Below are 25,658 nucleotides of genomic sequence, written 5' to 3' on the forward strand. Positions count from 1 at the left end.
CCAACAGTGGTGAACTGGAGAGTCACTCGGACAACTCAGTCCTGTGCTGTGGGTATTCTATGGGTGCTGGACAATACAAGGCATATGACTTGCAGGCCTAAAAACTTGGCACTTTTTTTCCTATATTGCAGCAGTATTCTCTAGAATCTGTGTGGGTATTCTTTTTTTAAGAACTGAATGTTGGCATAGGCAATGTACGTTAGATTTCTGAAAATGAACAGTGCAAGCCAGGACTTACAGTTCATAAATAAATTTCCATGTTTTCCCTGCAGGATATAAAGACTCTGCCTACAAATTCAAATCTGAACAGGGAACTCAACCAAATCCAGTGGATTGAGGTACCATCCTGAGAGCCTTGAAGCATCTATTCTTTTTAATATTGAAAAGCAGCTAAGGGCAGGCCACAAATTCATCAGCCAAATCCTCCAACTTCTTATCACAGTTGATTTGTGCTGTGTGACAAAACATTTTCTGGGGAGGGTCAACACAAATGTCTACTCTACTCATCCAAGACAGATAAGACCAAAGTCCAATTTGGTGAATCAATGAGTTTTATGGGGTTTACTTTCAGGAATATGGGTAAGGGGTTACGTACAGGACTGGAAATGACCCAAGGACAGCTGCACTACCCTCGCTACCTCACAATGGGTGACACCTTTCCAGAACTGGGAACCTGGAGCACAGACTACACAACCTGCAGGCAACTCAACAGTTTGGAGAGCGTCCTTTCCAAGTGTTGCAGTTGGTCCACACCTCTTCCTGGAAGTTCTGCTAGCTTCTTCTTCTCCCAGACAACCAGTCTGTTCTCAAGGTCTTTTTTGTAGCATAGCTTCCTCTGAAAGGGACTCATTACCTACTCTGGCAGGGAAGAGCCTAGTGAATCTGGCCAGTTTGGGGAACTTCCTAGAGCAGTTTGGAGTTGTTTACTTGACTGTTTAGGATCATCCCTCTGGATGGAATGTTTCAATCCTAGAGGAAGTTTTTATAAAAATTGCTTTTATTTCAATTGATCCTTCCCTCAGACAATACATGTGGACTGCAACCTCCCTTATTCCACTCTCTCCAGTTCCCACATACATCCATTCTCCCCCAGATCCTCTCCTCCTCTGTTTCACAGGGATAAGAACCAAACATGGCATAACAAGTTACAATAAGAATTGACACAGACCCTGAAATCAAGGCAGCTGCCTCCTGCTCCTCCTGCTATGAAGTCCAGGGCTAAAGGTCAGAATTCAGTAGTGACGGAGTTGTCAGGACTGCTGACTTCGTTCAGAGGGGAACTGTTTTACGTGCATTTTCCGGTGCACAGAGGATGCTTGCCTTGCTTGGCTCAGATCCCTTGTTCTTTTCAGCCAGCCCCTTTCTTCCTTCTTCATTTTTGACATTGGTTTTTCTGCCTCCTGCTTGCAAAATCCTCTTCTGAGTGATCCATGATAAGGTCCCCAGACTTAATCATGTATCCAAACATTATCATGTAGTGTTATCCTTAGGTTCAGGGAATAAGATGTAAATCTGTTTTGTTTTTGTTTTTTTTTTTAAAAAAAAATGATGCTACAAAAAATAAAAAACAGTTACGAATTGGACTTAGCCATATGATCATGTCACAGAGGATTGAGATCTGAGAAGAATTAATAGGATACATTTCCTTTGGTCTCCCTTTCTGGTTCCCAGATTTTAACAACCTTGATCATTCTCCTATCTCCTATCAGTCTGTCTTTCTTTGTCTCCAATAAGATTCAGACCAAAACCAAAACCAAACCAACCAAACAAACGCCACTAAATTGGTTCAAGGACTTCTTAATGACCTTCAGGGTCACTCTGCAACTGCTCTGCTGCAAAGACAGAAACCCAAATGCACAAATGTTTTAAAAGTACCTAACTCACTGTTTAGAACCAAGTTGGCTTGAAACCCTGCTATGTAAAATCCAAGTGCTGCAAATCCTCTTTATTGTTCAAATGCTCCAGAAAGTACTGCCCCTGGGGCTGTGTGGTGCCATTTGGAATGAAAATGAGCATCATACGGAACCCTGGGTGTAGCTAAAGGTCAGTGGACTTCCTAGCAGACATCTCCATCCCTCACAACAGACTTGGCTGTATGAGTGGTAAATTTCACTTGGGGGAAATAAATGCAAGTATTTTTAATAACATGGCTCTGTTTCAACCTTGGCTCTTCCTTGAAGTTCAAAAACACAGTCTCATACCCACGCTCTTATTTTCTAATGTATTCAATCAATATTTCTTGCCAGAAGCAGAATATTTTTGCATGTCGAAAATTGAACCCGTCTCTCTCAGATACCAAATGCTACAGTGGTCCCCTTTTCTCTCCTCCAACTCAGTTTCTTTTCCTGTCTCCATCATTAAGTGCTTTTCCCTGTCAACAAACTCAGCAGCTGGGGAGGAACTGCAGACTCCCCCCTCATGCTTATTCTGCATCTCACAACATTATATACTAACCTGCTAGCAGGGTGAGGTCTCTGCCAATGCCTAGCATCCGCCTCAGACTCATCCTCCACTGTTACGGAATATTTTGTACCCTGTGTGAAGAAGTATTGGTGTGATTGGTGTAATAAAAAAATAAAATCAATAGCTAGAAGGAGGTACAGGAAGGACTTTTGGGGACAGAGAAGACTCTGGGAAGAGAAAAATGGAGACGCAGAGCAAGCAGAATGTGCAGGAGGAGAGGTGGCAGCCGTGAGCCACGTGGCAGAACGTAGATTAATATGAACAGGTTAAGTCATAAAAACTAATTAGAAACAAGCCTAAGCTATAGAGCTTTCATAATTAATAAGAAGTCTCCATGTCATTACTGGGAGCTAGTGGCCCAAAGGAAACCCCAGCTCCACTTCACCTACATGGTCACAGTTGTCCACCCCTCACATTTTCCTCTCGGGTTGAACACACCTGGTTCAGTCCTCCTCACTCTGGACAGAGAGAGTAGAGAGAAATGTCTGTGCCACTTCCCCGGCTCAAATCCCTGTCCCCCACTCATGCTGCCCACCCCTCCGCAATGGAAACATTAGTGTTGTATCACTTCCCTGACTCAGATCCCTCACCATTCGCCCCTGTCACCCACTGCGCTGCCCACCCCTCTGCAGTGCCTAAAGGTGAAACTTCAAAAACTTAGTTTCAGAATGGAAAACCTTTTATAGTCTCCCCTCTGGCATTTTCTCTTTCAGAGTTTCTGAGCCACTTGTGAAACCTTCTGAAAATAAACTAGCAAGACAAACACCTGTTACTCAGAGTTTACAATAGAAGGGATTAAACCCGTGTTGTTAAGAAAGATAGTTAAATAAAGTCACAAGGAAGGGGCAAAGTGCTTTGAAGCTGAAAGGTTGAGGAAAGAACCATGGTAGGGAATCGGGGTGGTGTTCAGAATCTATTTCCTCTATCAATTCTATGAAGAGTTATAAAGAAAATATACAGGATACATTCACGATGAGAAGAAACATCATTTGGATCTTTTAAAGGCTTCAGTCCCGTTTTACAAGTCTTCTAATTTTAAGGACTTGGAAACTGCAGAGAATTTAGTGATGCAGAGGGAAGTTGCTGGGTAGCTTAGAATTAGGAGCAACATCAGACTAGGCTAGGTGCCAGGGTGGGGAGAAAACCGTGAGTGCTTTAGCCATGTGATCTGTGAAACCTGTAGGTCTGTTGCAGACAACAACTCTTTCTTGATGGGCCCCATGACTGCTGGCAATGCCTTGGTTCTCATTTCTATTGATGGCTATGGTTGATCCCATTTTCTATTGACTCTCATTGATCTTCGTTGACTACTTCTCCAACTTAGATACAGCAATTCATTAATCCACATTTCCTTCTTTCCTACTCCCAGTGGCCTAGCAAATGTGAAACCTACATCAATGCAAGTGCCTGGCTCCTCCATTGGCTACAGAAGCATACCTTCCACATCAGACCACACAGATGCCAGGTTTTCTCTCTCAGTGAGACTTTCAAGCCTGGAGAACTGGCAAAGCACTTCCTGTTGTAAAAGGAGCAGTGGGCTGCTTCCTACTGCCCGGCTCCTGGCACCATGGTTAGCTTATACCCTGAAATAACAACACACAAATTGTATTCATTTAAACACTGTCTGGCCCATTAGTTCTAGCCTCTTATTGGGTAGCTCTCACATCTTGATTCAACCCATTTCTAATAATCTGTATGTCACCATGAGTTCGTGGCTTACCAGGAAAGATTCAGCATTTGTGACCAGTCAGCTTCATGGCACGTGGCTCTCTGTCTCTGCCTCCTTTCTCCCAGCATTTTGTTCTGTCTACTCCACCTATCTAAGCTGCTGCCCTATCAAAAGGCCAAGGCAGTCTCTTTATTTAACCAATGAAAGCAGAACATAGAAAGAAGACCCTCCTACACCACCTCCCCTTCAAGAAATCACTCCTTCCTAACAAAAGGAAAGGCCATCAATTCTTCGCTCTTCCTCACCCACAATAAGCCCATAAATCCTCATCTTATCTTCATACCTAAGAACAGTGTTTGTTGTAAATAAGATATTTACATTGTGATTCATAATGGTAGCAAAATTACAGTTATCAGATAGCAGTGAAAATAATTTTATGTTTGGTGTCATCACAACATGAGGAACGGTATTAAAAGACCACAGCAGTAGGAAGACTGAGAACCACTTGAAGAATGCTCCCTCCTGTTGAAAGAGGTCCTGGATTGGTAAGTCCAGAGTGGGGCCTGATATGATCCATACACCACCAAGCATCCTGATGCTGCTGCTGTGGCTGCAGCTGGTCCTAAGAGCCTGGTTCTTTACTGCAATTACCAAGTAGTGGAAGTCATTCCCTGCATAAAGACCCAGAAATTCTAAAAACCTATCATCTTTCCTTTATTACTGGCCTTTTCTTCTCTGTGTAAAGGCATAGAAATAAACAACCATCACTAATTTAAAAAAACAAAATAAGCCTTCTCTCTTATTAATTCATCCTACAGCCTAACTTCCATTCAAATTGAGTCTCTATAAACATCACACACACTCAAACACACACACACGCATACACACACACACAAACCACACATACTTGCACGCACCTATATCACTTTTAAAACCCCACAATGACATGAAAATTGCCTTTGCCAACAAATTACTTCCTATGACCTCCCAAGATTTCACTCGACCTTCTCTGAATCCTCCAGGAAGCCTTCCTCTTCCTCAACCTCTCCCCCTCCTTTTCTTTTGATCAAGACTGTTCCCCATCTCTCCTCCTATTGCCCACTCCACTCATGTGTTCTCTGTTTGCTGCACATAAGCCTGCACATAAGTGTCCTGTTCTCTGTCATGCAAGAAGCTTTCAGTAATATATTTGGAGTGATAGTAATCAATAAATGTCATTGATAGTTGACCCCTGTTCGCCAACAATGTCTGGGGAGGTGGCAGATTTGGGGATATCTTTTGAAACAGGACTGGGGTTTTTTTCCACCCAAGATTAACTACCCTCATCCCTACCCTCACCTGAAATTCAAGCTAAAAATCATTTGCTTAAGCAAGAAGAAATCAGAAGATTAGCAGACTTCCAGGAGGCCAGGCAGCACCCACTCCATGATTGTGTTTTGTTTTGTTTGCTTCTTACAGCACGAGATTGTTCCCTCATTCTACAGTACGCAGAGGGTTCTTTAACGATGTTGCACCAGATAAACCTCAGTCATTGTCCTACCTGAAAGCAAATGTCTTCTACACTCCATTTGTGTTTGTGACAAATAGCCAGGATCTCAATCCATGATCTGAATGGCCAGATGAAGTGCATTCTCTGAGACAAAAATCACTCCTCTGCGTGTCTCAGTGCATCAGCAATGCAGAGAGTTCCTTTTAAAGTTCAATTTTCGAGGCTGTTTATTTTGCAGCAATTCTAGCTCAGACCAAACTGATTGTTTTCCCGGCTTAAATTGTATTGCAGACCTCGAGGAAAAGAACATAAACAGTTGTGAAATTCACAGCCTTTAAACAACATTGCCTTAACTGAGGGGGATTCCCTTAATATTGCCACTTAAAATGTTTTCTCTCCGTAAGAACTTTGTCTTTTTTCGGGCATTCCAGAACATGGAGGGTCCACAGGAACTACTTCAAGCTCTCAAAGAAAATGTGTTTTTAATGTAAATTCTGTACATGTCAGTACCATTGCCAAAGAAGAGGAGTTGGGATAACAGAACTAAGATGGTCTTATTCACTTGTTCCAATAGTTTGATTCTATCAGCAAGACTAGCATACTATAATCTAAGGTCAGGAATCCAATGCCAGAAGACTACTAATACATACAAATCAATCTGGTGATTTCCCAGAAATCAATATCTTCACATCTCTTGTCCTTTAGCTTAACTCTTTAGTCTACAATTTCATTCATTCTCTTGTTAATTTCATCCATTCGTTTGCTGGAGCTGTTATCAGTTCCTGCCAAGCTCCAAGCCTGGATGCTAGCCTTCCCTCATAGAGTGGAATGTGAGTTCATTATTCTCAGCACCTTATGAGGATCCTCTCTTTTGATGGGTGTGTGTGAGGCAAACTTGCTCTTAGTTCATAGATGAGAAAACAGCATGGAGGGAAAGACCAGAAAAAACAGGTGCATTGCCAGCGGTCACAAGGCTATTAAATACTGTCTGCCTGGAGCTCCCTTTGACAATATTGTTGAGCTCTGGAGAGAAAGATCACAGAAGCAATCAAATTGCTACCACATAAATTGTAGCCATTTTCTTCTCTTGGGCCGCCAGCCCTGTTCAACAATTCCATTATACCTTCCCAGTCAGCTGCCTCAGCCCTTTTCTGTCCCCTTCCACAATTTGTGGGTTCATGTCTCACCCACATCCCAGAGAAACCAGAAACTATCAGACAGAAATCCTTTCAGGTTTCTGTGGCTGTGATAAATGAGTCCGCTTCCATCTAAGAACATAGAATTCAATGCTCCTTGCCTTTCTCAAGGATGCTGCTCTGTGGATGCACACTCCAGTCTTCCTGCCTTGTAAGCCATTTCTCCTCCTCCTTGACTCTTTCCAGGCCACATTCTTCCTCCCTCACTGTACTGTCCTTCCCTCAGTTCACTCTCTGGCTCCCTTTACCCTTCCCCTACCCCCATTCCTCAACCTACTCTTTTCAAACATAGCTTTGCTTTGGCCACCCCAGAAATTACACTTGTCAAGGTCACAATGAGCCTGGTTCGGTCCTAATTTCAGGAGCTATTGCTTTTCTAATGTTACTCACTTTTAGCCTTCTTTGGGTTCATTTTGGTTGCTCTAATCAGTCTGTCCTTCTCTGTCTGCACTTAAATGGCATTGCTGTCTTAAGGCCCTTGTTCTTCCTGATTTCCATCAAACGTCCCTGGGAAACCTTGTCCACACTGTCCCGGCTCCAATAACTGTGTGCAGAGGCTTCCGCCTCTCTCACACCAAGCTAGGCCATGCTATCTCTCGGTTCGCCCTGCATAGATGGCCTGTGGTCCCTCAGCTCAAGGTCTCTGAGATGGATCCCATGTTTCCTCCGAAAACGAAGCTTCTTCATCATGCTCCACATACGTGCTTACGTCAGAAACCCATGTGGCATCTTCTACATCATCCGGCAGGCTCTAACTAGGTAACTAGTTAGTCAACGGCTAACATGAGAGCGCTACCCTGCTAAAGCTTCCCAAACTTGGCACATACTTAACCATTTTTCTCTCTTCCCCGTGCTTGCCACCTGAGCTAGCCTACCATTATTTCTGACTCATGCAAGGAAATTTTCTGTCCCTTTACTTTCTCCAAGACAATAGCAGCTTCTGATTCGGCTGCTACCTCTACTGAAACCAACATAACAATTAACAAATTTAAAATAAGTCTAGTCACAAAGTGGTTTTACTTCCCTTCCAGACATAATCCACAACCCCCAAAATAACTTTTAAAAACATTAAGAACTTCTCTCTTAACTTTCATTCTCTTCCCTCTCTCACGGCCTCTACCATGTAGAATCCAGACTGTTCCCCAAGCTGTGTCTTCGACACCTCCTCTCAGGAGGAGTTAGAAGGATGCCAGCTCCTTACCTGGGTGCTGTCACCTTCCCAAGCTCCTCCCACAGCCCTTCCCAAGGACACTGTCTCCTAGACTCCTCTCGTGAACCAGATCAAAATCTCGAGTATACACAGTCTTTATTTTCGCTCTAGTCAACTTTATCCAATGATTATTTAGCTTTCCATTGTAGTTAACCATATCCACAAAGGGATAAAATCTACTTGTCTCACCCAAACTGTTTCACAGGCTTCAGACAGTGGGGGGAGGGGGTGGCTAACATTTGTCTGTGGAATTTTAAATTATCGGTTCACTGTCTTTCTTCAACTAAGGTAACTCGTTTCACGGTGCGCTTGTGCACTGTTTGCACGATGTCATCACTTGTGTTTCAGGGTTAGGAGCTGTCCACAAGCATCTCTAGCTATGCATCAAAGGAAACGCTGCTTTGCCTCTTCCTGCATCTAAGACGTGTCATAATACATTGCCATCCTAGCCAAGGAAAGACCATCATCTTTTGTCATACATTTCAATAATGAAACAAACTACTTATCATCTCTGATTTCTGCTATTTTGTAAGACATTCCATATCTTTGAATATAACTAAAACTTTTCTATTGCACCTCCATGATGAAATGGTGTGTGTGTGTGTGTGTGCGTGCATGTGCCTGTGTGTGTATATATGCATGCTTTGCTGACAAGTATGACTATATCTCAATCAACCATGAAGGCATGTCTTCCATCCAAACATGTTTGCCCATGCATATTATTAAGGAAATGAAAATAGAAGTGTAATTCTATCATTGATGAAGGGAGAAGTTTGCAAAGACGATGTGAGGAACAAGCTTGTTTAAAGAAAACAATTTGTATATGAAAGTTGGGGAAAGCGGGGTAACATTCTTTTCTAGCATGTTTCAAATCCAAAGATAAGTATATACCATTTTATTTCCAGTGAATACTGCCTATTTTTAAAAGTGAGATTATTAAAGCATCTAAAAGAGTTTCAAATGCCATGTCTCATACACGTCTCCTTGATTCCCAAGCTGCCATGTGGGTAAAAAAATCACACTTATTGGAGAAACACAGTAATGACAGCTCAGAGGCTAGGGCTGAAACTTCAAAGTAATTGAACCATTTAACCACTATTTACTTGTCCGGAATTTCTCCTTAGAAACGACCCTTTGCTAAAAGCTTATGTTCTTGTCCCATGCTGAATTCATTGCCTTTCGGATATGCTCCATGTGCGCTAAGGCTTTCTCCAAAACTGACGCTAACTATGTTACCTTCTTGACTCCTGGACAGCATGGCTTTCATCCAAACTCTGTGTGATTGTCAGGCAGAAGCTCTCACATTTGAGCATGAGTTGGAATCACTTAGAATGTCATGGGTTATAGGGGCTCCACACCCACATTTTCTAGTTCAGAAGGCATCCGATGGGCCCAAGGATTTTAATTTCAAGGGGACCTCCAGCAATCATGATAAGATTGATCAAAGGCTAAGCTTTCATTTGAAATTCCTCTGTCCCAAAGGTAGGTTATTTTCCCACAAATCATATTTTCTGTCCCCTAATTACATAAACTGTAGCTTCCTTTTGAAGACCTGGCATTTCATTCATCAATTATGTCTCTAGGACAATGATGTCCAGTAGAAATACCATTTGAGCTACCAGGGTAAAATTCACTCATTCATTTACCTACTTACGTATTTACTTATTTATTTGGATTTCTTATTGTTTTGGAACAAGTAAGAGATGATCTCATGTAGCCTAGGCTGTCCTCAAAATTTCTATGTAGCTGAGGATGACCTTGAACTTCCTTTCTCTACCCCCTGAATGCTGGGGTTTCAGTTTAGGCAGCACCGAGTGTCCCACATGTTATGTAAACATATACCAATCGAGCTCAGCTCTATCCCCACAAGCATGAATATAATTTTTTAGCAGCCATATTAACAAGGTAAAAGATTAAGTCAATTTTAATCATACACATTTATATAAATATGATGTATTTAATAATCTATTTTACTTAGCTCTCCATCAACATATATATGATCAGTATAAAGTATCAATGAGCATTTCACCTTCTCTTAGTCTTTGAAATTTGATGAGTGCATTTTTAGACTTCAAGTGGATTGCTCCCTGAAGTACCCACGTTTCCAATACTGTCTCACCACACCTGCTGGTGTCCTCTGCAGTGGACAGCTACAGTCTTAGAAGTTCAGGATCAAAGGACCTGGAGCAGCAATGACGTCCCTTGCTCTGCCCCTTGCTCTGCCTGCCCTCACTAGATTTCTTCAGGTTCAAAATATGCCAGCTGCTCTAACAAGTTGATGTCATATTTTAAGTAGAACCTCTCATTAGGCATATACATTGATATTAAAACGCATGTTAGTATCAGAATTTATTCTTTCTTCTTACACACAGAACTAAATATAAATTACCATGATGCCTTCCTCACTATAGAGTTTTTAACATATATTTGTAAATATATATAAAACATAAATAATAATTAAATTAAATATTTTTAATATAGACTACAGCTCTATACCCTGGTCCTCCCTGATCATCAGGAACTGTCCCCGCTAGCAACGCAATCCATGTTAACAGTTCCATATATGCGTTTCCTTATTCTCCCCAACCTCCTGGAATTGTCTATAAATATACACGTAGGCGTCTGTTTGACTACTTTTGTCTATTAAACTGGGGTCACATTGCATCCACTTTATGCATAGCTATATTTTTATTCAATAAGTCATGGGATCCTCGTAAGTCAGCTGCAAGTTGCAGTTCTTTCTTTTTAATGACTGCAGAAGAGCCAACGGTGTAGGATAGCAAAATGTGTTCAAAATGTCTGTTGCTGCTGGAAAGTTCCATTCAACCCTTTGTTAAGCAGCAAGTAAAAGCTGCAAACTTTGCACTGCATACCAATTTGTATGCAATGTCTTTTTGTACCTACTCTCCCTTTTACTTAGTTTGCAATCACTTTTTTAACCTTTAGCCTGAACTTTTTCTTACCACACCTTCTTCCTTTCCTCCCAACCAGAGCAACTGACCATTAGTGGTCTCAGTAATTCATTGGAAGCCATTTCCTAAAAAGCCCTGCAAAGGGCACACACCAGTGTCTACCCGCTTAGCTCTCTCTGGAGAGCCACTATTCAGGTATTTTATTCACTTGTCTGTTTTTCTGACAAACAGTAAACAAGCCTGGAAGAAGCTCACAAGGATTGTATGGCTGTATACCCACTCAGTCTGCAAACAAATATCAATCCACATAAGTAAAAGAAATTTCTTTATTTATGCTTTAAATTGTAAAAAAAAAAAAAACTAGACAATAAATTAAAGGACATGAACTTGAGAACCTAACCAAAGTTACTCCGATTGCAGCTCCAGGGATAGCTGTAATCAGAATGACAGAAAGCAATAACTATTCAGCTTCACTATGCAACAGGGTCAGTCTTGGTGTTTTCCAGATGAAAATTTATTGTCTCTTCAACACCTCTGTGAAGTAATTTTCCTATGTTATTATGATTCCCCTCTAGATCTAAGGACATTCAGTTCCCACAGCCAGCCAATGCCCACATAGGATTGAACTGGGAGTTGTCTAGCTCCAGGGTCTTAATTCTCTGCTTTACCTGTCTCTGAGTTTGGGCAGCCTCATATGTAAATAGGATGGGACAGCAAGAACCCTGCCTAGGATAGCTGTGAGAAACATGGTCATAATTTGAAAGTCATTCACAGTTCTAATGAAGTGGGACACTCATGCTTCAGTGTGCAAAATTTGACTAAGCAGATGGCCAGGCTGGCAAGCTAGAGATAGCTAATACTGAACCAGAATGTCGCCCTGTGCCCAGAACTAGCTGGCTAGCCTAGCCTGTCTTTAGGGTAAGAGAGGCCACCTTTCTCTTTTGTGTCTTGGCCATTTCTTCTTTTCTAGGCTTCACCCTTTGCAATCGACATAACTGGAACACCAAACAATAAATCTTATGTGTTAAGGGGCCAGAAAACTCTCTGGAGTTCTTGGACTGAAATCTGTGTGGGAGTTTGGTGATATTGAATTTTCAAATAAAATGATTAACAGTCACCTTCAGGGCAGCCTCTGAGAAAATGATCCTTCCTGAATCTTGCCACCTTAATCTAAGGAACCTTTTTGTTTTCAAGTTTAATCAAAAGGGTTTGGAAGTAACATAGGGATTAGTGATTGAAAGCAGGTGGAGAGAGCCATCCAGTCCAACATTCCTGTTGTCATTTGGAATGCCATTCCTCTTCTCTGGCTATGCCTAGAAACGCTCCCGGGGCATGTCACCAGGAAGGGCTAAGGCATTTCATTCCATTTTAACTGTGCACGTCTCTAATTGCTGTTTTTATTATCAACATTTTTCCAAGATTCTGATAATTGAAAATAGACCCACCTGATCAGAAAACTATTTTCTTTTCCTGGGCACAAAAAGTCCCATCAGATTTGGTGAAGCAGAGAATTAAAATCAGAGGGAAGGACATAATCCAATCCAATTCAATTGCAAACCGAAGCTCACAGCCTACTATTCACTGAAACCATGATTTAGATGATCTGAGAAATAAATATAGGATGTTTATGGCTTCACACAATAGAAATTAGCCTCATTTATGTGGCAGGAAGATCATTTATAACTAATTTCTAAAAGATATCAAGTGTCGATATTGAACTTACAAATCAAGGTTAGAGATTAGAATAATCAAAAGAGGACAATTAAACAGTATAAAGTTGTTTTCAGAATTTTTGAGAAAGTCATACTACTTTATTTGTTCTTGTTTTGTTTTTTTTTTGTTTTGCTTTTTGTTGTTGTTGGTTTTCCTTTTCATTGTTTTGTTTTGCTTTGTTTTGAATCAAGGTTTCTCTGTAGCTTTGGAGCCTGTCCTGGAAATAGCTCTTGTTGACCAGGCTGGCCTCGAACTCACAGAGATCTGCCTGCCTCTGACTCCTGAGTGTTGGGATTGAAGGCATGTGCTCCCACTGCCCGGCAACTACTTTATAAACAAAGCCGGCAGCTACTTTATAAACATAAAGTGCAGATAAAGATGACCTGGCCAGTCTGACTTTCTAATAAATATCTACATTGGTCAGCAATAAAAATAAGGCATCACTTCCTGCAGTGCTCCATGTCATCCCGGCTGTCTTCTATGGCCTCTATGCTCATCACCAGAGCTATTTTGCTGCCCTTTTGACCATCTGTGCCTCCTTGGGACCAAATCCCACTCTTGGAAAGAAGTTCTGTAAAGCTTTCTTTGATAGGGGAGTTCAGCCAATCACATTCTGTTTTGGGGGCGTGCCGCCCTCAGACAAAAGCCTGCCTATAAACCTAGCAAGCCTGCTCCGCTAGCTCTCTCTTTCTCCTGGCTCCTGCGCCTGGACAGATCGTTTGAATTCTGGTGTAAGCTGTTCTAAGTCTTACTTCTGTTTATTAAAGCTGTATATTTTGTATCAAGATAGTCTGGGGACTTTTCTTTACCAATCGCCCTGCAGCTTCATTTCTTTAAAGGGCCATTTCCCTGCCTCACACGTGAATTTTACAGCTAGAACCCCCTTCCCATTCAGCTGTTCTCCCATTCACCGCCCCACCCTTTGCCTCCCATTCACCCACGTAGCTGAAACATCCAAGTTGTTTACTTCTACTGCAATCTCATCACCGCGGGTGTTGTCAAAACTTGGAAGAAATGAGCAGCGGCTCTTCTTTTCAAGACGATTGCTTTCTGAGATGGAACAAGCAGAAATTGTTCTGTCCTCCACATCTCAACTTCTCATCAGCTGTGAGACTTTGGGAAAGTCACTTGAGATTTTTGTGCTTTCGTGTCTCACCTGAAAAGCAAGAAAAAATAGTTCCGTGAGAAAGAAAATAAGATAATCCATAAAGATCTCCTAGGAAGTATTTAAAAGTCAAGGAGCAATGTCACTTGCCTGTAATTCCAGATCCTGGGAATATGAGGCCCAAAGGTCTGGGGTTTGAGGCCAAGCTGCACAACACAAGTGTGACCTTGTCTAGGAAAAAGAAAAAAGAAAAAGAAAGGAAAGAAAAGACAATTGGAGCAATGTTTGCTGAACTGAGAAGTATCCAAGGGTTCTGGATATTAATGGAGATTTCTATAAGAGAAATGTGTACAATTTTAGCTGGCATTTTTAATGTCTCAGAACAAAAGAATTAGCACAAGACCGTGGTTAACATTTAGGGTGAAGAAAAACACTCTGAAATTCACCCTCATGACACCCTACGTATCTTCTATCTCCCAGAAAAGCTACAAAAGCCGGAGATTCATATTCCACCCCTTCTTCCAGCTGGGGTGAGTGCTTCATGGTGGACCACAGCTAGATACATCCACCTCAGATCCCATCAGGACTGGTAGAATAGGAGGCTATGTGTAGAGTTCTAGCAACAGAATCCAGAGACCCATGTTGGTGAAATTGATGGTTCACCTGCTCTTTCTGTGGCCAAGGTAGGTCTTCACTGTTCCCTATCTGGAGTTTTTGATCCTTGCTTCAATTGTCTTATCTCCAGCTTTGCCCTTTGACTGCTGCAGTTATTGTCCGGGTACAATTTTCTCCAGGAAGTGTATATCACTCCTAAATTATCCAAGGCTAGTTTTGTTGATACCAAATTGGTTTCTGCTGTGCCCTCCACAACACAGTATCTCAGTTACCTTACATGTAGTTCTATGGGATCCCAAGATAACTGCCCGTCTAAAATCTACCACAGCTCTCTGGCTCTTTCCCTTCACTCCCTCTAGATGAAATTACACCATCTCTTTTAGGATTTTATTTCCTATAAGGGATAAACTAATCTGGTCATTAATTCAAGCCCATGTACTAACTGCTGAAACCAATGTAAAAGTTAAGTCAGTATTTTGGCTGGCATGTTTAATGTCATAGAACAACGAAGGAAAAGAAGTTCTATCTTGTCATTATACAATGCCAAGGCGTGTAAGGTGATGGAACTTTTCAACAGCAGAAACCCCCATCTGCCGAGATTGCCAAGATATGTCTTCTCTAGCTCATCCACAAGTGTCTGTAGAGAGTCACATTGCAACAGCAATGAAATTTACAACATTGGTGTCTTTACTCTCTCTCTCTCTCTCTCTCTCTCTCACACACACACACACACACACACACATACACAAACACACACACACAGAGAGAGAGAGACAGAGAGACAGAGACAGAGAGACAGAGAGACAGAGAGAGAAGGAGAAGGAGGGGGAAAAAAGGTAAGGCAGAGGAGAGGAGAAGTATAAAATCTTTACATAGCAAATGGCCCAGAATCTTCAGCCCTAAACTAGCAGCGTACTAATATATGTTTGACAACTGACTGAGAAATGGAGATTGGAAAAGGTAGAACTAAAACCCTGATTTGTAGCATTTTTTGATCTGCTTTGCATTGTATAAGCACATCTACCATGTCCAGCTTCAAGCCACCGAAATTGGGTTAATAAGACTATAAAATTCTTGGAAATTTCATGATCTCCTCTTGTATTTCAGTGTCTGACTGGTTTCCCAGTGGTTTCCTCACTAACTTCTTGTGTGTGCCACTGGACACACTGGTCTTTTCCACTTTTCAGATGGTTCCCACTCCACTCCTACTGTGTTCAAGGTCCTCCACTGGGCCGTGTCAGGTTCTCTGTCTGTGCTTTCCCTCAGAATGCTTAGTCGGGTTCTACATTGTGTGGTGTGTGGCATAGCAAGCGAGTATTAGCTGTGGAGCTGTGTGTGATCAGATAAGCTTCCCTTCTACCCCCATTGCTCCTATGCAGTCTTTTGTAAGGGAAATTTGGGGGATTATCAGAAAACTTCACTGTCTGAGTAAATTTTCTGGTCCATATAACCACAAATATCACAGGAATCCTTCTATGTTCTGCTTGTTTTTTTAAAAATGTTGTATTATCAAAGCTAGAAAAAAAAACTGTTCCAGTTGCTTTTTATCTGATCACAAGATATTCTGTGCATGTACCTCGTGGTACCTTGGGGAAGTTGGGATGGGACGATGGGAAGATGTGATGCCCAACAATGGAGCTCTTGGCTTGCCTCAGTCATCTCTCCAGAGAGTTACAGCTTTCACACTTGCTCTTTCTCTTCTTTATGAGATTTCTCTTGAACGGTTTTGACTGAAAAAAAAATTGAAGTTAGTTTTGGTTTTATAGATATGCAAAATAAATATTCAAAGAAGTATAGAATAGTAGGGCATATTATTCACGGATCTCATGGGGAATCCGTCTCCTGGTTTTAACAGTCTCTCTTCTCCTTCTTCCCTCCTCGCTCAGTCTCAGCAAAGAATCCAATTTTCAATTCTATCACGTTTTCAAAAGGTTGAATTCTTTTCAATACTATACCACATGCGTCTCCCATTGGCATTTGGGTAATAAAGTGTTTGTCTAAGATCACTCTCCTTGTCCTAATTCATTTTCATTGTGTTTCTTTCCACAGTGCACACAGTATCAGTAGAAACTTCACTGCTACCTAGAGAAAAGCCCCCATGGCCCACACATCTTCTCCACAGAAGACTTCCTTAGTTTTGAAACAAATTATGCGTGTTAGACCCTATATAAATACACAACACAAAACCAGTACATAAATAATGATCGGAATAAAACCAATCTTGCTTCTTTCTGTCCACATCACCTTTCCTACCTCAGTATGCAACTGAAATGCTTTAATCTACTAGACATCTTCATTTTGATCAGAAGTTCAGAATTACGGACAAAAAAAAAAAACTAGGCAGCTCAATTCTAGAATGCCATTTCTTTTTTTCTGAGCAACTAGAAACCTCTTACAGGCCGTGAAGATTTTCCTTCATATCTCAGTGGTATCACATTCCGGGCATGTAACCTCTGGCAAGTCATTTTCCATCTCTGAGGCTCGATATCATTAGAGGAAAAGCATGTGCCTTCTATAGATTATTGAGAAAACAATATGAGGCAAGTTCTGGCATAAAGTAAGTGTTCAACAAATTATCACATGTTTCCACCTGTAAGTGAATATTATAGTTCTGGCCCCCATAATTGGATAAGGGCTTATCTATAGATTTGGTAACAAATTTGCCTCTGGCAAACACAAAAGTAGCTCGTTCACCCTATTTCATTTAGTTAAACAAACTACATATTGAATTCTTAATATTGGTTAGACACAGCATCATGCCTAGACTGTAAGAAATAACAGATACTCAGTTCTTGCCTTCAAGGGATTGACTGTATAACCCATACCTGAGGTAAGAGCTTACACATTTGAAATATTTTTAAGAGAGAAAATTCAGCACATGGTTAAGTATCAGTTATTCGAGAAGAGAGAAAGAAGAAAGAGGAGAGAGAGAGATATCTTCTCTGTCTCTAGATTGTGGAATGAGTGCCCATTTGGTTACTTTTCCTCTCTTAGGCCACCCCTCTCTGAGAGTTATTGTGGTGTTCCTCTAGCTTATCGTTCTGCATCAAATGATTCCAATCCTTCAGCGTTCCCTCGGAGGTCTATCTGCCAGCCCTCAGTTTAATCATTTTCACTCTTCCATTCTGGGGTTTCTCCAAGTCCTCCACATCCCAATGTGTTACTTTGTCATTGAGTTCAGTCTTCTGAGCAATTTATCCCGTCATATATACAAAGGAAAAATGAGAACAACCTCCAAAGAGGAGGATGGTAGGTAGAAGCAAGGACGATTGCCTAAGTAAGGGACTTGTGGAGAACACTGACACCCTCAAAGAGAATCAGCACTTACTGTCGTCAGTACTAGGGAGCAGGCTAAAACCGGAACGGTTTTTAAATAGTGCCAACCATTCTACTCACAATTATCTAAATTGCTTTTAAGTGTATGACTTTTAACAGCAAACTTGAGACTTGCTGCAGTTATATCTGAGAGTATCAGAACAAGACCAATAAAACCTCTGAAGTACAAAAGTTAAGGAGATCAAACCAGAGTGCAGAATTTGGTAAAAATGCCTCTGGCCATCAGGTAGACACCTGAACACTGACTACATCATTCCCAAGCAGTGACTTTGGCCAATCTTGGCACATGTAAAAGATCTTTCATTTCTGTTCAATCCATCAGCATAATTAATATTTCTTGGGCTGAAAGTGCAACAAATTCTAAATGATCTTAAGAAATAACAGATAGAGGTTAATCAAATGCATGCCTATCACAGCATGTTACCAACACAGGCAGAAAGAAGGAAATACAAAAACAGAACTCTTGTAAAGTATCCCTTCCAGACATAAATGACTTGCAAGGAGTCTCTTTTCATACATTCTATCTGCCTTCTGATGTTGTAGCAGTGAGTTTTCCCAGCACTCTGAGAGACAGCAGCACATCTATAAGTGTATGTGTGCACACACATACGAGAGAGAAAACGACAGAGTGTGTTATGTTTTTTCCATCACATTTCCAAATCCTCTAAAGAAACTGTGAAGATTCCTTCTAGTTAATAGTCTGCCTGTTGCTTGCACATCTTTGTATTTGAAACCATGGTTTAAAAGCAAAATGTTTTTTCTCCTTCTGGAAAAGCTAAACAATAAGCTTAGAGTGAAAGTCTTGGTTGAGTGTGGTGGGGGGAGGGGGCGCAGGGACCAAGCTTTAGTCTTCTGGGCTCTTTCCAGGCAGACAGTGTTGGCCAAGTCTAGTGCTGTTTCTGAAGCTACTTGGACCCCTACAAGACCCTGTCTGGCCTAAAAGTGGTTGAGCTGGCAAGCATCTGTCAGGAGACAGCTCTGAACAGTAGGCATGAGAGATGAAGCAATATTATGGGACACCCTTCCTGTAAAGTTCTTTAAAGACTCCTCAGATCTAGGTTCAGAAGTAACTTATGGTTTGCTGTTGAATTGCCCCCACATAACTGTAGATACACAAGTAATAAAGTCTATCAACTAATTCCTTAAACCCTCAGATACATACATTTAATGTTGCGATTGTGAAATAATCAACACTTGAAGACAGCCATGAATTGATCACAGAATCAGAACAAGAAAAGGTTTCATGGGTGCAGGCAGGAAATCAAGAGTTACTTATGACTGGACTGAGCTGATCCACCACCCCGCCCTTGACAATTCCTCATGTTCAGTCATGGACTCCTGGTAGCAGAGTGAGAGAAAGGCGTCTGAACACAAACACTGTTGCTGAATTATACTCAGTGAGAAGCTCCAAAACAAAGGGGCTCAAAGCCAAGGCATGCTAGTTGTTCCTTAACAAATACGCACTATAACTCGGCTCTAATTTTTGCAAAAGGAAGCCTCCACTAACGAACTGGCACACAAATAGCCTCGGATTTCATTTGTTTGGCAGTAGAGAAAGTCTTATAAATTCTAAAAAACTGTTGAGAAAGTGAAAGCAGGCCATTGATAGTGACATGTTACCGGATTGCCATATAGTTAGTGATTATGGCAAGTTGCCAAAACCTATGGCTTAACAAATCGTTACTGGACACAACCCAGCATCCGCCTCTTTACCCAAATGTGTTCTTCATAGACTTAACACGAATAACTCCTTAAAGCCAATAATTTTGTACTATCCCTCTGAAATCTCCCATGGGAAGCCATTTGTTTTTAAAATACAGTTTCAACTTGAGAAATAATTCTGTGGGATATTAGCATCCCTATATGAGAAGGACTAAAAATACTATGAGAATGGCTCATTAAATACACACACACACACACACACACACACACACACACACACACACTCACCCATCTAGAAAAAGCAGGAATCATCTGCTACATAGCTTTGTGAAACCCGGAAAATTAAAATAAAATTCCTGTTGACTTTCAAAAGCCAACCATTTGGGTCACTCCTTAAAAAAAAAAAAAAAAAAAAAAGGAGAAAAAGATAGTCAGCAGATTAAAGGAGCTCCATTTATAAAAAAAAAAATTAAATGAACCTCTAACAAAGCTTGTTTAGGGACATGAATAAATCATCCATCCATGAATTATTCATTGTTATCAAGAAACAAACTGGGGATTCCAGGAACCAGGCAGGATCTGGGGAGTGAGCAAGTTTATCTCACACCCTCCACAGAAAGGGAGAGGACCCCTGTCACGGAGACTGTCATGTGAGGCCAACCATGCCAATCCTCCGTTCATGAGACATTTTGTCACCTTTACACCCAAGGACAAAGCAAATAAAGTCTAATCCACAATGGGCTCAGTAAGTAGACAATAAGCAGGGTTTTCCCAACCCTGTTTCTCTCTTCTCTCTCTCTCTCTCTCTCTCTCTCTCTCTCTCTCTCTCTCTCTCTCTCTTTCTCTTCCTCTCTCACTCTAATTCTCGCTCCATCTCTCTGTTTCACTTTAATATACATAGGAAATATGAGATGTGTGCTATAGATCATGGGGTTGTCTCTGACTTGACTCTGAAAGGGTTGACCAGAAAACTCCGTGATAACAGGCTGTTGGCTCAGTCTGACCTTCTCATTAACAGATGGGGTGGCCTTGTTCTTGGGAAAGAAAAGGAGAGGGTGGAGGGCAGGCTCCCAGATTTAATGCACTAATCAATGCATGTGTGTGTGTGTGTGTGTGTTCCAGGTCCAAACTGCTTTGCCGGAACTACAATAATTCCAGCTGGCATTGAAGTGAAAGTGGACGACTGTCACATCTGTCACTGTCACAACGGGGACTGGTGGAAACCCGCTCAGTGTTCGAAGCGCGAGTGCCAAGGCAAGCAACCTCTGTAGGGCAAATTCCCGAACAGTGACCAGTTCTAGGAAGGGATGCTATGTCTTCTACACGGCACACGTTTAACACTCAACAAAATGAGCAAACAAACTCCTGCCAACTACAACAGGGTCACCAGCAAAACCTCCTGGAGTTGACAAAGGTGATTATTTTACAAAGAGGAAGTTTCTCTCTCTTTCTCTTGCTATATAAAATATACATGGCATATAGCTATCTAAACCACTTCTGTAATTACCAATGCTTGACGGTGACTTGACAAGCAAGATTTTCTGTGACAAGAAAGAAAGAAAACCACCTTGGACAGGCTCCCTCCCGGAGGATGCCTGTGACCTGCCAGTTCACGTCCCTTGACTTACTCCGTTTTTACTCTTCTGTGCATACTACACTTTTCTCTTGTGTATTTTATACCTTTGGAATCTAAAGGGGTCAGGTTTGACTGCGCAGTAAAGTTTTGTGTTACATCAGATGTGTTTGATAAAGAAACGTTAGGGGGGATATCCTTCCAGAAGGGGACAATGTAAGAGTGTCCAAGCCATGGTTCTCTTGGGGGCAATGATCATGCCTGTAGGCTAAGAAACAAAGCAGCAAACTGGGTCCTCCGCAGACCGAGGTGAAGAAGGACTATTTTGTCCAATATGTTGGGGCTCATTGTTGATTCACACAAACCACACATTTCATACATAAAACGTTGAAACTGCCAATCAGAAACAAGCAGATGAGGAACACCATGAGCTGACTGGAGAACCCAAAGAGACAGGTATTTAAAGCTATGGTATATAATCACCAGACTTCTCCGTGATGCCAGCTCTGAGTCTGGTTTATAATTAAACACACCACAAAGCCCATCTTGTCACCAGGCAATATAAATACCAGAACCAGGGTGAGTAGCCCCACTGTGAATTAACACTTCTAACTTTCAAGTTCCAAATTGGCTGAAAGTCAGCCCTATACAGCAGTTTTTATGGCTCGGGACTGTGTTTACCATGTTACAGTAACAACCACTCAGCCCTAAATTTAAAATCCAGATTCAGGACACTCTTTCCACCTTAAGTGCTGATGTAAATTAAAGATTCGGGTAGAGTGAGTCTTGCACAATACAATTTTATTAGTTGAACATTTTTAATGTATATATTAGATACTGAACTATTAAAATGAACTTTTGAAGTGTCTCAAGGTTGCCCTGGTGATGCTGCTAGTACAACAATGGAAAAAACAATAATAAAAGAAATACACAGGGTAGCTGATACCACCTTCAGTCAAGCGCAAAATTCACAGTTCTGAGAACACGTGACTCAGTCATTTATTCCTACTTTCTGTCCTAAAATCCCTGGTGCAGATCTGAGAGAGAAATTTCAAAGTTTTCTTCATATCCAGCTTTCGTTCCTTTTCCTGTTTTCTGTTCCCAAACCTAGGCTGGTTTGAGTGACTTCTGTGGAGAGACACATTACACAGAAAGATGTCTCAATCTCAGTCTCTGATATTGGGGGTCAGATTGGTAGGGGCTATGCTGCATATTCTTAGGATGCTAAGTGGCATTCTTGGATTTCATCTACTTGGTCCAGGAGCATCCACCCAGTTATATCAACCAAATGTCCTCAGACATTACCAAAAGTCCTCAACGGGTGTGGGTAGGGAACAAAATTTTACCCAGCTGAAAAGCTATGTCATCAAACTGTGTCATTTCTGTCACATGACATCCCAGACACTTCCAACTGCACACACATGGCTTTGTTGAAGCCCTGAGCCCTTTAGATAATACACAAACAGCAACCCCAGGGTCAACCTCCTCCCCATCACGTGGCGCTTCTAAGAACCACTCTCTGAACATCAGTTTCTTTGGTCTCATAAATTAGTTTTCTCACCTAAAGTTGTCGGCCTCTCCTCCCCGGAAGCACCACCTGTCATCAAGAAAGAGTTGTCATTTCCAAAATGAATGTGATGACGAGCCAGACCTGACACTTTTACACACACTGTGCTTGTGTTGTGATACAAATAACCGTCCCGGCGCCATTCGAGGAAGAATATCAGGCCGCCTTCCTTTAGAACGCCAATTTGCTGCAAGGTTGGTGCCTTTCAGTTGCCACTGTGGATACATCATAGAGACAGCCATGAATCATTCATGAGCAATTCTGCATGATTTATGCTTGCACTCAAAAGCAAAGGCACTGCACACTTCAGCCTGTGTCTAGACAGAGTTGTACTGTACAGCTTTCTTTGCCCTGAGGTTGCCTATTGACAGTCCCCAAAATCCACATTATTGAGAGGAAATAATATAATACCATTATTATTAATGACAGAAATAGATCTAAAACTGAGAATGTCACTAATAGAGCCATGTAGCATAGACCCTTACTGATCATTAAGGAGTTTCTATGTCCTTGTGAGAAACAAAGATTGTGAAACTTGGAAGCCAAGGTATAGAAATGTTGCATCAAAGTCTGAGACCAGTGATAACCACAGCAAGGATTTGGTGGGATAGATTGTAACAAACGCCAAGATTCTTCTTCAGAGTACCCTGTTAGCAGTCCTTCAGTGACCTCTATTACACACTCAAGAAGGGGATTCTCATCTTTGCTCATGTTGGGTTGGGCCTGGTTTCTTTTGTCTGTTTGTTTTATTCTTTTGTTTCTTTCCATTTCACTACAGTATTTCCTAATACTCCCAATCACCAGTGCTTTCCCTCTTTTAGAGAGGGACAAGCCTATACTGTGACAGAATTTCTCATAAACTGATGAGCATTTAACAACTTCCTTCTAGCCAGGTCACTGAGATACTCTTCCCGAAACTGAACATCAGAGTTCTTCTCGTCTCATCGTTTGTTTGTTGTTGCGGTTGTTATTTTTTTTGAAGGCTTTGATTTCATCCACACAGTCACCTCTGTGTTATCCTGTCCCTTCTGCCTTCCGGTCTCCGCTTGAGATTCAGCGATGTTTGAACAAGGGATCAGCATCCGGTGTATCAGCTGATGCCTGTTGAACTGATTCAGCTTCTAAAATCTTTTAAAAATGGTGTGCCTGAAAACTAGTAAGAGAGAGAGAAGAAAGAAAAAAAACACAAAATACTACACTGTAAAAAAAAGAGGGGGGATTCTAGCAACAATATTTGATGTGTAAAAGAATATATTATTAAAAATTATTTTGTTAAATATAAAGTGTGTTACCCAGCGAACATTGTTTGTGGTATATTTTCCTTCCCGAGTTTCTCTTCTCTCCACTCCTTCAATGGCGAACTCACGATGGCATCTGTCATCAGATAGCACATATGCCATTACAGCTGTAGCCAAATAGAGTTAAGCTTTAACTCTAGTATGTGCCTGAGTGCATTTTCATTTTTCAAAATATGATGCAAGGCTGATTTTGGGGGGGCATCACAAAAAAGAGGCTCAAATAAACTGCAAGTGAGAGTGTTTTAAATGGTGGGGTGCAAACCTGCCCTTACTCTCCACACATTTGCAGCACTACAGTGTTTGAATATCCAGGTGTGCCAAGCGCAATGCTGGGCTCAGAGACCACGGCATTCTGTTCAGCCTCCATAACAAACCTGCAAAGAGGGAATCCTGTCTGTGCTCTAACTACTGAGAAAATAAGAATGTAAAGAGATGAATGTTTTATTTAACATCATGCGATGAGAAGGGGCTGTGCAGAAATTTATTATGAAATTTTTCAATCAGAAAAATAGCATGAGTGTCCTTTACTTCCTCATTGTGATGATAAAGTATTACTAGGATTTTGCGAATAGTTAACTATTTTCTATCCATAGTATCAAGCATGAATACATTCATTTCTGAAACAAAATAATTATCTCATTTTTTAAAAGGCAGTATTTTCTTGCAAAATTGTGTTATTATATTTTTTAAAATCTAGTAAAATAAGTAATCTGATAAATCTCTAATATTCAGTTCATACTCAAAACTCTTAGATTTTTTTAAATATGAGAAGGAAGTTTATTTATATAATCCAAAATGACCTTTGGACTAGTATTTGGTTGGTATATCTTTCAAGTCTAAAATATAGATTTGAACCTTGCCAATCATAGCTAAAATCTCACATAAGACTCTTAGATTTGTTGCTATTTGAAAATTTTTACTGAGAATATTATTCTTTTAATGCCCATATTCAACCTCATACTCTCCAATTGACTTACAATAAGCAACGAAAAGCCAGGCCCAGCGCAAACACCATTGCTTGTGGCTAGTACCCAGGTACATTTTTTGTACACAAACATCCTTTTTGTACACAAACTCTATTTGAGGAGTAATAATGAACTCTTATGGTCACGCTCCTTGAGACAAGCCCACTGCCTAATACAAAGTTATGTGAACAATATTTTATAGTTACCATCAGTTTCTCTATTGCTAAAGAATGAGAAAAATATCCACTAAGAAAACATCAGCACGGTGTACCTAAGCACATAAAGACACACTTGCATCATGTCAACATTTTCATAAAACAAAATTAGACTTTCTTGCATTTAAATTCCAATACATTCAGTTTTCTACTCCCTCTGTCCTCAAAATTTCATCGAGTCAACACCTCGGGAGCATGGAGGAGAACTGTGAGCCGCATCACAGACCTGTACTTTGGTGGAATTTGAAGTCTTATGTTGAGAATAGTACTCTTCAACAAAACAGTATTTTCACGATTCTGAAAGGCAAAATGTGATCGCTGAGTCACCAACTCACCTCTAATTTCTGACCACATTTTTTATGTGCATGGTGCTAACATCCAAATTGTCCTGCCTGGTATAAACAGCTGAATATCCCTGATCAACCTTATGCACCAAGAAGGCAGAATATTCATTAGGTAAGAGTTAAATAAGTTGAATTGGGAGAGGGGAAGACAGTTCAGTGGGTAAAGTGTTTGTCGCATAAGCAGGAAATCTGGGTTCAGACCCTTAACGCCCATGTCAAAAAGCAGTCATGGCAGTGAGGTCTGGGGCTTATGGTCTGACTCATCGAACCTGGTGATGAACAGGAGCAACAAAACAGAGGTAAACAGTCAGGAAGACACCTGACGT

The 25,658-nt window shown here is 41.1% G+C and overlaps 1 protein-coding gene across 1 annotated transcript in view; it reads left to right on the forward strand.

Annotated features, from left to right (window-relative positions):
• Window positions 1-23,793, forward strand: part of Vwc2l (von Willebrand factor C domain containing 2 like) — a 147,685-nt gene extending 123,892 nt beyond the window's left edge. The window contains exon 4 of the mRNA XM_048459327.3: window positions 20,493-23,793. Within this exon, the coding sequence (XP_048315284.2) occupies window positions 20,493-20,641 (149 nt within the window). The 3' untranslated portion in view covers window positions 20,642-23,793. The remainder of the gene's footprint in view (window positions 1-20,492) is intronic.
• Window positions 23,794-25,658: the final 1,865 nt, after the last annotated feature.

Source organism: Myodes glareolus, chromosome 1, assembly GCF_982192425.1.
Source record: "Myodes glareolus chromosome 1, mMyoGla1.1, whole genome shotgun sequence".
NCBI lineage: Eukaryota > Metazoa > Chordata > Mammalia > Rodentia > Cricetidae > Myodes > Myodes glareolus.